The 15,959-nt window shown below is 38.4% G+C and overlaps 1 protein-coding gene across 1 annotated transcript in view; it reads left to right on the top strand.

Annotated features, from left to right (window-relative positions):
* Nucleotides 1-10,088, top strand: part of sv2bb (synaptic vesicle glycoprotein 2Bb) — a gene marked incomplete at its 3' end in the record, with an annotated part of 34,932 nt that extends 24,844 nt beyond the window's left edge. Inside the window, exons 8-14 of the mRNA XM_084060964.1 lie at nt 1,052-1,140; nt 1,773-1,848; nt 2,780-2,868; nt 5,272-5,405; nt 8,269-8,469; nt 8,858-9,017; nt 9,905-10,088. Of these exons, the coding sequence (XP_083917090.1) occupies nt 1,052-1,140; nt 1,773-1,848; nt 2,780-2,868; nt 5,272-5,405; nt 8,269-8,469; nt 8,858-9,017; nt 9,905-10,088 (933 nt within the window). The remainder of the gene's footprint in view (nt 1-1,051; nt 1,141-1,772; nt 1,849-2,779; nt 2,869-5,271; nt 5,406-8,268; nt 8,470-8,857; nt 9,018-9,904) is intronic.
* Nucleotides 10,089-15,959: the final 5,871 nt, after the last annotated feature.

The following is a 15,959-nucleotide window of genomic DNA, read 5'->3' as shown; positions in this document are numbered from 1 at the left end:
AGGGGCGAGGAGGAGAGTGGGCGGGATTAATGGCCTGTGACTTCACTGCCCAAGGGCCAAGCTCAGATTACTTTTCAGCCTAATTATTCAGAAAACCCCAGACCACAGAAAATCCACTCAATGTTCAAAGTTCAGATTTTTGGGGTGTAATTGAGGTCATAAAACCCCCCAAAAAACATTAAAAAGCTGGGGCTTTGTGAGATGAATGTGTGAAAATGAAAATGAATGTCAGAGCACACGTAGCTGAGAACCCTTAAAATTAAATTGAGTTTTGTCTTTAGAAACAAGCTTGTTTTGTTTCAGCTTTCGAGCACAAAGGTGGTTTGTGGCTGCTCCTTTCCTTTGCCTATATTGGATTATGGTGATATTTAGATACTAAGCACATTACTCATTCAACGAGGTGGACATTACAATCTGAGATCAAAGAATTATATTTCATATCATGTTCCCAAATGGGAGAACTGAATTTGGAAAACATGTTTTAGCTATGCTGCACTATTCTAGTTACTCTAGTTTATTTTTAATTACCAAATTGTTTCAACACAGTTTTATCCCATTCATTGAATTTAGATCATTTAGGTCTGTCACAATTATTACATAATCACCAAATCGCAATTATTTGAGATGATCGCAATTATTTTGCATAATCGTCAATCGTTTCCATGTTGAAACATTTTCATACATTTTCAAGTTTTCCAAAAATAGCAGAAATAGCAGATCTACGCCCAGATCAGCTATTTCCGCTATTTTTACAATTTATTAAAAGTATATAATTCAATGTTTTAATCTTTGTATATTTAAGACATTTGCCCATCTGCCCTGTGCAATTTGTGATTATGAAGCCTAAGAATCAAACACAAATTTTAAGTTGTAGGCTATCATACTGTATGTATGTTCCCAATGTTCAATGCCAAAAACACGATTAATCACAATTATTTGTGTGACAATTAATCGTCAACTTAAATTTGCAGATTCTGATTGTCTACAGTAGCTAGTTGAGACTAGGATAGGTTACAATATCTAACTATTTTGTCTGCCTATCTTTCCCCAGGTATTAAAGAATGTTGCGTCACTTCTGTCTGCCGAGCTACGATTTGCTACTCTCTTCATGGCCATCATCTGGTTCTGCATGGCTTTCAGGTTAGTTTATGCAATGGGTTATCAAAGTACTTTTTTTCTTTTGTAACTATACTGTCTGTACTTTCAATAACACTGTGCATTAAACCAAATACATTAATGAAAATTCAGACAGTAGGTACAAAAGGACTCCTGTTGTAGCCAATTCGATTGTGGTTTATTATGTGATATTGTGAAGGTGCTGTGATATTACTGCTTGACCAGGGCATAGGCGGGGAATCGGGTCACAGCTTATTTGGGGGTGTCACAGGTGCACAGCTGTAAGGATTGGGAACGCCACGGGAAGCCATACAGTTTTTCAACCGTTTCTGTGTTTTCAGTTTGTTTTGAGTGTTTTTGGTTTGTTTTCTTGTCACTAGTTAATTATCCGTCAAACGCCCGGCTTTTGTTTATGCTGTGATCATCCTGCATCATAAAAAAAAAAACATTTTAAATGCACTCAAGAGAAGACCTGATTTACTGTCAACACCATGCGTTGGAAAAGGCTTTGCATCATATTCACTCACTGGCAATTTTTTGTTGTTCGGTTGACTTTACAACTCCAATATATATAGTATAATTGAGGGCCATAGTATAACATGTGAAGTTGCTCAGTTTATTGTCTCCATTATAACCGTCCTGCCTCTGTGTTCCAGTTACTATGGCCTGTCTGTGTGGTTCCCTGACATGGTCAGGCACCTCCAGTATGAAGAGTATGAGGCCAAAGTCAAGGTAAATACAAAGGTAAATACATTCCGTGCCATGGAGCAAAGAAAAACACCAACTGTTCACAAGGAAGATAAACAGCAAGCCACCAAGTTACTGTAATTAGCTTGCTTCATTTCTACTTCCGAGTTAGCAAGGCTCTTCATCTTCCTGAAGGGCAACTGGAACAGTGGGCACCTGGTATTTCTGGGCACCTTTTAAAAATATATGTATTACTTTTGTATTATATGTGATTTTATATTGACATTTATTTTACAAATGAGGGGCCACATACTGTACATATATTTCTTAATTGCATTTAAGGCCCAATATTTCTATAAATGCTACAAATCGCTACAAAACCTGTGATATCCAGTCATTTTGGGGATAAACAAGAAATTGAAGGGTCAATTTAAGTATGATATACATAATCAAATCATATATACTTTACATTATTTCAAACCACTAATATAATTCCTAAGCCAATAATTTGACCGGCGGAGTCAATTTGAGACTCCGCCGGTCATTAAATGATTGGCTTAGGACTGCGTCAAAAACTAAAAAATCTTTTACTGAAAATAAGGGTGAACTACTCCTTTGACGTTGAGGTGCCCACAAGATTTAGGTGCCCACTGGACCTATTCTCTTGACGTACTGGGTACACACCCTCCATCATCTTCTGTAAATTAACTTACCTGCCAGCATCTACTGTACCTACACTACAGTAACTAACCATATAACGCAGGTCCAGCCACCAGTTCAACCAAACAAGGTGAACTAGTTCATGCATCTAAATTCAAAGCAACTAAAGCCGATAACCACGCCTGATTTATACGTTGTGGTATGACATGAACGTGTGTGTTTGGCGTGTGCCAAACATAGTCGATCTATAAGCTCACAGTTGGTTCTACTAATGCTTGTCCATGTCCCTCTGTCTTGTCTGAACATCTTTATCCAGATATTCCACAGAGAGCGAGTGGAGGGCTTCCATTTCAACTTCTCCTTGGAGAACCAGATCCATAGAGAAGGAGAGTACATCAGAGACAAGTATGCCCCTCCTCAGCACCGCCATGTGATATAGATTCACTGCAGGGCCTTTAATTCAATCACTCCAATTTAAACGTAAATAGAAACCGCAATTCATTCATTCCCCACTATGGATTGAATGAAAAATGAATTGCGCCTATTGATTTTCTACCTTATACTATCATCTATCTAACACTGAGTGTGGAAAAAAACAGCAGCAGCACTGGTTTTCACTTTCTGGCTGAGAATGGCTTATAGCCGTGGATCTGTACACTGCAATGAAGATCTCAGATACTGTGAGTTGACGTTTGGCTAAAGTTGAACTGAGTTATGATTTAGTGCCTGGCAGTGCTGTAGTGCTTAAAACATGCACACCTCTCAGTATTCTCTGGGACACACAACCGTGTGTCCTCTCTATTATTAGCATCGTGGAGAGAAAAAAAAAACAAGCCCACAAAAAGACAGGTGTATTGGGCACACAGACTGTCTGCACCTGCAAAAACTAGGATATAGTCAGATATTATCATAAAGCAGTCCTGTTTTTATAGTGTTAACTTTAACAGTAACAAGTATCATCAAGTATGCGTTCTGTTTATTATTAGGCTCAGCAGCACCGTGTTACAGTGAAGACAGGTGTTAGTTTGAAAGCCTATCAATCATGCATTCTCATTTCTGTTGTCATACAGCAGCATGCTACTCTGTGTCTCAAACATTTACAAGTAGCTGAGTGGTATAGGCAATCATTCACTGATATGGTAATTATCAGAAAAATAAGCATCAGATTAACTTATATTCACTATACATTGAAGGAAATAAACCTTTAAAAGTGGTTTATGCTTCATGTTTTTAATGTTATCACTTCATTCTGATGCTATATATACGGTGCTATTACAGTATATTGTATGCAGTCATACAATGCTTAAAGGGAGTGTACAGTAAGTGATAGGTTTGTGTTGAAAAGTTAAAGCTCTATATTCTGATAGTAAACATTGCTATGAGTGTTTGTTCAGTAACAGGGGTCTTCCCATCACACCAGCTCTTCATTTAACAGAAAACATATTTTCAGCTACAGTACCATTTGCAGATACCAATTGTATCCAGTCAGGAGAAAGAACCACACAAACATCATTTACAGTATCTTCTAAAATGTTATAGTGTTCCAGTTCTAAACTTTTGACAACATCTCAAACATTTTGAGCCATCTCTCCTCATTTTTTTATTTATTTTACAGTTTACTAAAGAGCTGGAGAGGTGGGGACCCCTATTACTGAACAAACACTTTATAGCAATGGTTATTATCAGAATATAGCCATTATATTTTAACAAAAATATTATCACTTGCTGTACAATCCTTTTAAATTCACTTCTCAAGTGGGTGAAGTCGGTAAACCCTTGAGTGGGTTTAAGAATGCTTCCCCTTTGGAATACAACAACTGTCAGTACTCTCAGCCTATACAGTATACAACACTGTATACTATTAAACTTCTATGCCGAATACACAGATTCAAAATGGATGTAATGGGCCTTCCTGTAGAATGCAACCTGTTTGGCGGTATATCTAAAAAATGGTCAACCACAGCGTGTTTAACAATATGGTATGCCCAAGCCAGACCAGGCTAATGTGGCCAGGCAAAGGAGCTGTTAAAGGACCACTTCACCTATTTTCAACCTATCTTCATATAATTGGTCCTCACTCATGCTTATTATAAGATGGCACCATTTTTGTCTACTCGGTCTGTGTCTCAGAGGAGGATTGACGATGTCACTGGTAGGCAGATTTCTGAAGTGTCCACAGCCCATATGAGACACAGACTGAGTAGGAAAATATTGCACCATTTTATCATGAGCATTAGTGAGGACCAATTATATGAGGATAGGTTGAAAATGGGTGAGGTCATCTTTTAAGTGTCGTAAATAAAGGACACTTCGAAACGTAGACATGGAAGGGCTCACCAGGCTGGGTGACATCGGTGACCTTCTGATCACCATATGGCCCCTCTACCCACTCAGCTATGGCTGCCCCGCTCTTCAACGTCAATGCTGTCTGCAGACAAAAACAAAGCTCCTTTCCATGACAGCACTAGCAATAGCAACACACTATTGTGGCCATCTTACAATTAACCGAGGTGGTTGTCATAATACATCAGGAAGAGCTGCTACAGTACAGTACCTCGTGTCCATTTTGGTTCTGTGGTTGTCAAAGCCATAGAAGTGAGTCTCCATGTTATCTTTGTGTGTTGGTGTGTGTGTGTGTGTGTGTGTGTGTGTGTGTGTGTGTGTGTGTGTGTGTGTGTGTGTGTGTGTGTGTGTGTGTGTGTGTGTGTGTGTGTGTGTGTGTGTGTGTGTGTGTGTGTGTGTGTGTGTGTGTGTGTGTGTGTGTGTGTGTGTGTGTGTGTGTGTGTGTGTGCCATTCCACCCCTGTAGGTTCATCAAGCTAGAGATGAGGTCAGTGAAGTTTGAGGACTCACTGTTTGAAGATTGTTATTTTGAGGATATCAGGTCAACAGACACAGTATTTGTGAACTGCACCATCCGGTCCACTGAGTTCTACAACACAGGTAGGTGTCATGTACAGGAAGTTTATCCACTTCAACCTGGCGTCCCGATCTTGGATAGCGAAAACAGCTGATCTACAAGCTTGCATGAACGTCACATTATGACACGCTGCAAGCTTGTATATCTGTACTTGTAGATCAAGTATTTAAGAGGCTAGATCTAGCAAGCAGTAAAATCCAGAGTGTTAGTTAATTCAGAGTGGAAAATCAACCCATACAGGTCAGTGGGTTAATAATAGCCAAACATTTGTTGTTTGAGAACAGACCAAATACCTATATCTACTGTCTCCTGCAACACTTCTAAGAGCAAGGGGTTATAAGCCAGGCATCGAGGGATAAATATTAGATTAGCTAAGAGGACAGAATTTAGAATTAAGATTCATGTTTGGCACCATGACTGTATCGCAGGAGTAACAGCCAAACATTTCATTTTTCATTTATTAAACCATCTGGACACAAATCAAATCAGGTAGGTCAAACAGGCATTTGCAATTATCAAGTCCTGCTCAATATGACTGAAACATGATGTACATTTGGAGAACATTTATCACACATGTCATTGACTACATATGTTTCACTGATAAAGCATATTGAACCTGGACTGCAAAGCCACAATACTTGATATACACAGGGTCCCCACACATTTTTAGCAATGAATTTCCAAAACTTTTCCAAAACTTTTCCAGAATATTTAGCCCAATTTCCAGGCCTATATAACAATCATTCGGCGCAATAATGTGTCTCTTACTCCTATGTAGAATGCCCAAAGATAGGCAGTGTAGCAAAAATAAAGTTTGAGACATACATTAGGCTGCCGTCACACAGCCCGTTCGGAGAAAAACTACTTATGTTACATATTTCGTGTAATATTATTCATGTTTATGAAAATGTTTTGTTTTAACAAAATCAATAGCCAAAAACAATGCATAGCCAAATATTTTTCCAGGACCCTTGATAAATTCCAGGACCTTTGATGATGTTTGATCAATTTCAAACCTTTTCCAGTACTGGATTTTTTTTTTTTTTATTTCAAAATATTTCCAGGAATTTCATGACCGTGGGGACCCTGTATACAGTACATTGTCCTGCAGCTCAGCTACTGGCTGTAAACTATACACAGTAGTACCGGCCCTACTGTAAGCGTATACAATAGTACTGGTTCTACTGTAACAACTAATACACAGTAGGCTCTACTGTGGCCATACAGTAGGGTGCTATGCTTTCCACTATCTGCATGTGGCTTTCTTTGCATGTGTGAAAACATGTAAATAAAATAACTAAACAGCAATTTGCTGTGGTTTTAGGGGTGTCACAGATTCAATTAGATTTTCTGTCATTTCGACAGTGCGACACGTTTTAAGCTTGTAGATTGGCTACTTCCACTATTCATGTCTTTATTTTTAAGTATAAAGTTATTCAATTAATTATGTAAGTTATTCGTATATCTGCCCTGTAAAGCTTTTTGTTTATGAAGCCTAAAAGCAGAAATGTAATTTTTACTCAGGATGTTTCAATGTTCAACGACAGAAACACAATTAAATCGTTAATCACAATTATTTGATCACGTAAAATGTCATAATCACGACAGCCCTATTAATGATTGTTTTTTTTGTCTTCCTTTATTGTGACACCCCTATGTGGTTATTATTATTAAGTTGTTGATTACACAAACTTTCTTAAATTGAAATGGGTGGCCTCTAAAAATGTCTATGTAAAAGAGATGTATTTGGGGACAAAATAAATGTGGGGAACACAATGCTACACAGTGGATAACATTTATTCAATGCATAATGTATGAGGGCTTTGAATAAAAGCTAAGACAAAACAAAAGGGTTTACCAGACAGAAGCATATGAAAATCCTGTAAGCTATTTACACCCCTCGCAAAATGTATAATATTTAATAAAGAATTGTTTTTGTAGGCTAAGCTATTTTACGTAAACAAAAGCCGTTTCCCTGATTGTTTTATAATTTGTTTTCCAGGGCAACTGTTACAAACAGGAAGTTTCGCAAAGGCTATGGGACGCTCAGTACAGTAGCCATGACAACACAGGCCGATATGTTCTTAAAGTGTGGTCCAGAGACCCTCAAGGGTCCTTGATGGGGATCCAAATAGGGATGGGACAATAATAAATAAATACTAGAACATTTGCTCCTCGGAGCACAGGTCTCCGCCAGTACTGTTCCTGATTAATCCTGTCTTACCTCACTTCAAAAGATATAAATGATCTTTTGAAGTGATACACCTATTTATAGGACTGTATTTCATCATGTGTCTCGCTAGCCAATCAAAGCACACCCTTTCAACATATTGTCACGTGTCACGTGAAGCTTGACCAATGTTAGCTTGGTGGACACACGGAAGGACGAGAACGAAAACATAGTCTCCTGGCGGAGACAAAAACGCTCACAATAATCGTATCATAGGGACTTTAATGTATTGTAAAATTGTTCTCCGTCATACACTAGGATGAATTAGCTTTTGTTGAGCTTCACATTCAGTACCGCTCAAACCCTCTACACTTGATAAAACTGACCTGCGAGAAGCGCATTTGGTACGCTCTTATTTCACTCTACACAAATCGATTTGCCAAAAATAGCAGATCTACGCTTGTAGATCTTATATTTTTGGCGAACGTTCCGCCCGGAATAGGGATGCTGGAGGTTCAAGTGGTTAACAAAAGTGCCATTTTCAATTTTTAAGCATATTTTGATTATCGCAGTGTAATTTTCATATGGTCCCATCCCTAGTTCCACATGGACCTTTACAGGTCCGTAACTCTTGAGTGTACGAATGCATTTGTACACTCACAGCAAAGCACGCTCACACAGAGAGTGTGCCGTTTAATTGCATTGTTTTTCTGCAGATCTGTGGAAGGAGAAATTCATCGACTGTAGGATGGAGAACTCCTCCTTCACCCACAACAAACACGGCTGCCACCTGGACACTCTAGAGGACAACGACGTTCTCATTTATTTGGTCAGTTTCCTGGGGAGCCTGGCGGTGTTGCCTGGCAACATCATTTCCGCCCTCTTCATGGAGAAAATCGGCAGGATTAAGATCATAGGTGATTCTTTTTTTTAACATTTTCAGTTTGTTAAAAGTTTCTTTGAGTGGGTCTCGCACGAACAGTTCACCCGTCTTTATTTTAGAGATCGGCACAGGGGAGATGACGTTTTAGTTTTGATTGGTTGTGAAAGGATTCTGCATGTTAAGTTATGAGTTCCCATTTTTCTCACTCAAGTTTGTTTGCATTCATTGATGCTTCATTATAATGTTTACAGTATATGCTTTGTTCATGATTATATAAAATCACACACAATATAGCATATTAGCCATGTGGTGCAGCCAGTATGAAAATAACTATTCATTGTCGTTTGCTGGGGAAACAAGTAATACAGTCGAGTCACTTTCCTGTCTCTCCCTTTGTCTACCTCTCTCCGCCTACGCGACAGGTGGCTCCATGTTGATTTCAGCAGGCTGCTGCTTCTTCCTATTCCTGGGTTTCAGTCAGTCAGCGATCATTGCCCTGCAGTGTCTGTTCTGTGGTGTGAGCGTAGCTGCCTGGAACGGCATACAGGTGGTCACCGTGGAGCTGTACCCATGTTCCAAAAGGTACAGTACGCAATGATTTTGTTGTGAAAGTCCTGTGGTTTCTGAATTTCAAAGGTATTTTCCATGTATTAGTCAGAACGGTGGCAAGCATGTCTTTTGTCTTTAACCCATTAAAAGCACCTGTGTCATTTTATACTTTGGCTTCAAAAATCGTGAAGATTTGTGCAAATCATTGAATATATATATACTGTATTTTTAAAGTGAACATTTTTAAATCTTTGCTTCTGGGGGTCCCTGGAACAAAATATTTTCAGATGGGGATCCGCGGCAAAATGCATATAATTTTGAGGGTCCTTGATATGAAAAAGTTTGAGCACCACTGATATAGCAACATAGTCTTTTTTTTATACTTAAAAAAGAGAAAGCTATTTCTGCTATTTTTATTTCTTTTATCTAACCTGTGCAATTTTTGATGACGACGCCTAAAAGGCCAAACAGAAATTGTATTTGTATTCATATAATGTTGCGATTCAATGCCAAAAACACAATTAAATCGTTAATCGCAATTATTAGTTTGACAATTAGTCATCAACGTAAATTTTGTAATTGTGACAGCCCTAGTCACATTTGGATGTTCAGCTTCCTGTGCATTCATTCTGCGGTCTACAGCTACCGTATACTATTGACCGTAAACATAATGCCTCTGAAAATGAGAATGTATTCTGGGACATGCACTCTGTAGGCAGTATAACTCTAAATTCCTCCATCAATATACAGTAGTGTGCAATAAGTATTTTAGTTCAGTGGACTACACTGACCATCAGTAATGATTGCACATCGACAGATAAAGTACAGTAGAAGTTCTCCTTTTAACATTCCTGAACAAGAGTTACCTCTCTCTCTCATGTTCTTCCTTTGTGAATCTCTTCCCGCTCTCTCCCTCTCAGGGCCACTGCATTCGGAGTTCTGAATGCTCTATGTAAACTGGCGGCCGTGCTGGGCAGCTCCATCTTTGCCAGCTTCGTCGGCGTCACCAAAGCCGTCCCCATCCTGCTCTCGTTCACCGCCCTGGTCTGTGGCGGGCTGGTGGCGCTCAAGCTGCCCGACACCCGAGAGAAAATCCTGCAGTGAGGTCAATGGTATAAAGGTCATGTGGGGGATGTTGGGAGGACGGGTGGGATCAGACAGTTAAGACCTACAGTGAAAGTAACACCCCAATCTTGCAAAGTGTTTCAAACATTTGAATACTGCTTATTAACGATGCCATATAACTGACTTCACCCAGCACTCGACCAGACGGTACAAAATGGGCAGCTTAGCTTAGCATTATTATTATTATAGAATTCAGCTGGTTTGTTTTATTTCAAGTATTTGAAGCATTTTTGTGCGGGTGTCAAGAGAGGGGGGAAGGGATAATGTTTACGTAAAGGATGTCATAATGGCGTTTATTTTTTTGTGTGTGTAGACTGTGTAAATGTAATACATGTATGTATTACATACATACGGTACACAAATAGAGACCAACATCTTTCCATAAATGGTAATATCTGCAGCTTGTGCCAATAGGTTGTTCATTTTCTTGTGTGAATCCAGTGTGAAACAAGCTGCCTGGTACCGTTTTCAATTCTCCCACCACTGTGGCAGGGGAACAAACTTTGGCAGACTTTTCTTTTATTCTGAACATTAATTTAAATGGAAATAATAGTCAAAGAGGCAGGTAAACTTTAGCCAGCAGATATCATTCGTTTTCTCTTGATACCAGACGCTTTGTTGTTGGACTTCCACGTCCAAATCTATGGCCATGAAATGATGTGACCAAAAAAATGGTTCAATTGTCTCGTAACCATTATGTGTATATAAATAGCAAATGTCTGCTTCTGGTTGTTTGAAGTTGGTTCTGCTGCGTTTTTAATGAATCACTTGCTGTACATCATGGAGACCTGACCAGATAACATTCCCTTGCTATAGTCTTATCAACTACCTTGCAAGTTGCAAACAGTTATGGTACAGAGGGCCCCATTTGACACATTTACTAAGCGCCAAATATATCTCCAGCGACTTATTTCATTTTATGTTATGTATTTCCGTTTCAAGTCAACTTTATTCGACAGTTTTAAGTATCTTGCCAGAGTTCACTTTTTTTTCTCCAGTGTCATTTGGCTATTGTCTTAATACGGTTTAAGTGTAGGCTACTCTGTACCCATAATGCATCTCTCTCTCTCTCTCTTCCACTGTACTCTCTATGGTTATTGTCTTCCTTCACTGGATTCGCGCTACATTAAATAGCTTCGCTGAAAATAACCGATTGACAAGCTTGTCGATCAGCTATTTTCAGCGAAGGTTTTCACAGAATGCGGATGCATCCACAAACCACCCCTTGGGTTATAGTAGCCCATTTGTAAATAATTATGAACAGATTGAAAATGGGTTTGTCACAGAGGACAATACACTACATACACGTACCGTTACCACAACGTGTAGACAATCAACAGAAAGTCATTTAAATGCATCTGTTCCAAGAAATATGAATTGATCTGAAGTTGTAAAATCCCTCTCACAAGGCACTCAAATGGTTAAATTTGCGTGCATTTGCGTATACTGCGCAAATAGAGACCAACATCTTTCCATGAATGGTAATATCTGCAGCTTGTGTCAATAGGTTGCCATTTAGAATAGATTAATAGTTTACACTGTCCTCCTATGCTGCACTTGTGGGGGACAATGGGGTATTATACCCCAAGAAATCTTTCTACAATGTTGTAAGATTTGTATCATCTAAATGTCCTCCAGTCAGAATCCTATACATAAACTCTACATCAAGTTTAGCTCCATCATTTTATCTTATCGCCCTAATACATTGCCTTCGATCCTCAATGTATTGGTTTTATTTATCTCATCTATTCTTTTTCCTTTTCTCTTTATCAACTTGTAGTGAGTTTCATTCAGTTCATCCTCTCAACCAGTCCTGAAATCGAAAATGCCACAATTGTGCCACCTTGTGGAAGAGACTGACAATCACGGCCGGTTGGCAGTGGTGGAAAAAGTCCTCAAACTTTTTACTTAAGTAAAAGTATCAATACTGCGATGTAGAAACGCCCTGTTACAAGTTAAAGTCCGGTAATCAAAATGTACTTGAGCAAAAGTACAAAAGTATTGGCATCACAATATACTTAAAAGTACCAAAAGTAAAAGTACTCATTATGCAGAATGTCCTGTTTCACAAGTTATCATAAGGTCTAAAATGTATAAAAAATCTTTTGCAACGCGTTGTGAGCTTGTAGATCGGCTATTTTCAAATTGCCGAAATGTATATATGGCTGAAGGTTACTGTATATTTTGTGATAATAATCAAAATCTACAAAGTAACTACTGTAGTAACTAAAGTTTTGAAATAATTGTATAGGATTATACAATGATTTGAGATGTAGTGGACTAGTAGTAAGTAAAAGTACAGAAAATTGGAAATACTGCAGTAAAGTAAAAAAATACCTCAAAACTGTACTTAAGTACAGTACTTGAGTAAATATACTTTCCACCACTGCCAGTTGGGTCATCTTAGTGTGCTTGTGTATGTATTGTTGCTGTTCTGTCCCTTCTGTCTCACACACACACACACACACACACACACACACACACACACACACACACACACACACACACACACACACACACACACACACACACACACACACACACACACACACACACACACACACACACACACACACACACACACAGGCTGACTGTCTGTGATCCTTCTCTCTTTTATTACATTTAACTTTACCATACATACACACTAAGATTTGAGAGGATTAATTCAACTTTGAGTGTATTAATGGATGGTGATAATTTTTACACGGCGCACAGGACGCTTTCCACAGTATGCTTTCGAACAAAACTTCACACACGCTTGTGTCTGTGATGTGCCATTTTATCCCCTCAAAAAGGCTTCACATTTAGTTTTCCGTTCAAGAAACCTTATATTGTATAAATATGAGAACGTCTATGAGAACAAATATATATATATAAAGTAATAAAGGTATGGGGAAATTCTCCAGCTGCATTTGGAGAATCACTGATGCGCACATTCCTGTCTGTGTGTGCTGTGACTGTTTATTTACGGTAAATGGTTTGACTGACTGACTGCATGTTTGTGTGTTCTTTTTTCTGTTATGGGGTTAATGTTTCAATGTGTCTTTAACATGGTGTGTCGTTTTGAAATATATCTTGGACCGGTTTCCTTCAAAACCATAGCCCCTTTTATAAGCCCGATTTACACTTTGGCCTACGACACGTTCCATGATGCATTCCTCGTCATGCAACACTGTCTTGTGACAAAGTATAAATAAGCCATTACCCGTTTCCCAAATGCATCAACAGCTGGATTCACACAGGTAGCAAAAACATTTGTTTCCAACTCTTTGTGGCATACATAGATTTGTCCTATGGTTGGTAAGAAAACACATGGAATCTGAGTTAGGCCCATCCCATTTTAGAGAGGACTAGACATGGTTCAATGACTAGCCTTGGTAAAGCACTTGATGATGACAATTATTTCTCAGTGACCAAGATATTTTACTGTCCCAGAAAGACAAAAGGGTTAAATCTGTATCACCTACTGTACACTGCTGTTACAGTTCAGATGAAGAGACAGACACCTCAATAACATATCTTTTAACCATAATCAGCTGTAGTTTGCTTTGCCTTGGGTAAAATCTGACCTATGATCGGTAGAGTTCAATGGTCTACTACTCTATATGAAACCGGTCCCTGGATAATGTTCACTGTGTCTCACTGTAAGAGCGAAAAATATGTATATAGAAAAATGATGCTATATTGTAGCCTTCTCTGGCTTTCAAGTAACTGCTACCACCACCACCACCACTTTAGTTGGATACACATTCGTCATAAGCTGTTTCATGTCTTGTAATGTGTACTAATAGGGTACAATGGCAATGGCAATCACAAGGGCAATTTATTTCAGGTAATGGAGAACGGGAATATTGCTTTTCTAGAGCCCTACTGATGCCAGATTTTTGGGTCCGATGCCGATGCCAAGCACTGATAATCAATGTATGTTTGTCCAATCAATGTTTTGAAAAGATAACAAATAAATAAAAATAAACACAAATAACTTTGATAGGTAGAAAAAAAACTAAACGCAACTAAACTTTATTTTGTATTTAACCACTTATGCCCTAGTCAAAAGATTTCTAAAAAGGTCACCTTCAACGCATTATAAGTTTGTAGAACGACTATTTTGGGGGGGAAACCTAAATAATTCAATGATGGTGTCAAAAAAGTCAAATAATGGCCGATATCCGAAAAATCGGTCAGGCTCTAGCTTTTCTCATCTTCATTGATTGGATGTGTTGCCCATGTCTAGTATTTCACCAATGCGTGGAGCAAGATGTTACCACATAATATTTATCTGTGGCCATTGAAATGAACATTCAAACAGCTGCTCAATAAAGTCAAGCTTCTTTAGCAGACTGGATACCTAACATGCTAAATGCACTCACTCATGAAAATAACAACGTTTTACAGTTCTCGTCCAGTCATTATTTTCATGACATGGCTTCGATGTGGAAGCAATGTTGATTATTTAAATTTAGTTTATCTTTACTTTTATACTGTACCATAAGGCAGTGGTTCTCGACCTGTGGGTCAGGACCCCCAGCGGGGTCCCCACATGATTTTGGGGGGTCCCCAGATGACAGTCAAGTGACAATTTAAGGACTTTTAAGACCTTTCAAAAAGAAAGAAAAGAAAAAGACCATTACTGCATCAAAGGTAATCAACAAACTATACTATAAAAACTGGTGAAACATTGGCTAAATTGTCAAATAATATAAGAAAGAGGCAAAAACTACAGCTGATCTAGATCTGCTATTTTCACAATATTGATCTGTGGAACCGAAAATGTAATGCCTCAACCCCTACATTCCAAGAGCTTGTAAGGGTGGGGGGTCTCTAGTTCAAATTATGATTATTTTAGGGGGTCACAGCCTGAAAAGGTTGAGAACCACTGCCATAAGCCACCACATTATTTTCAATACGTTGTATTATTATTATTATTATTATTATTATTGTTATTATTATTATGTCTTTAAACATTCGTCCTACTTCATTTGATCCTTAGAGTCCTGTCGTCAGGTCCGGGAGGGGTTTACCAGGCTAGGCTCAAATGACCTCTGAACTGTGTTAAAGTTTAGAGGTTACAGTTCACTTCTTTTCGTTTGTGTTCAGATGCTCAGAGAGTGTCTGAGGAAAATCGTGTTTCTCTGCCAGATTGTCATCCACACGCAAGAATTTCAGAGGCGTAAAATATTTGTAGTCATTTTTTTGGCTTGTATGTATTCACTAAAACTGAATTTGAGTTGGATTGCCAAAGTGAAGCTGAATATCAAGGTCAAGATCTATTAGTGCAAAGCATGTCCTTAAAGTTTGTGTGTTTGTTGATATTCTGGTACCACACCGCTCCATTTGTATAACAGTGAAATGGCTTATTATGAATACAATGTGTCTTTTTAAATTCATGTAACTATTTATTTATTTTTTTGTTTTGTATTCTGTGTCTGGCATTAATGTAAAACAAATAAATAAAAAGCCATAATTTGTCCTTAGTTTTTATATTTGTCTGTCGGTTTGTGGAAAAGCTGAAGGTTATTTTGTGTACAATGTTTTATGGTTTGATTTATTTTCTTTTTTCTGTTTTGGTTACTGTATGTATGTTTCTGTGGCTGTGACAAATTAAACAAATAAACTGAATCCATCAGTGCAGTGAGTTTCCTTTGTTTGTTTGTTTGTCCATAAAAAAAAACGAAAACGTTTATGACATATGGCTGCTAAAATAAGCAAAGAAAGAGACATCCACAAAACCAGTGGTGGAAAGTAACTAAGTACATTTACTCAAGTACTGGACTTGAGAACACTATTCACCCCCCAGGACTTTCAGCACTATACCCCGTAGACACTCCAAACATGTACACATTGAAAACG

The sequence above is a fragment of the Gymnoscopelus microlampas genome (genome assembly GCF_963454915.1).
Source record: "Gymnoscopelus microlampas genome assembly, chromosome: 6".
NCBI classification, from domain to species: domain Eukaryota; kingdom Metazoa; phylum Chordata; class Actinopteri; order Myctophiformes; family Myctophidae; genus Gymnoscopelus; species Gymnoscopelus microlampas.
The sequence above is the reverse complement of the archived record's forward strand: the minus strand, read 5'-3'. Positions and strand labels throughout refer to the sequence as shown.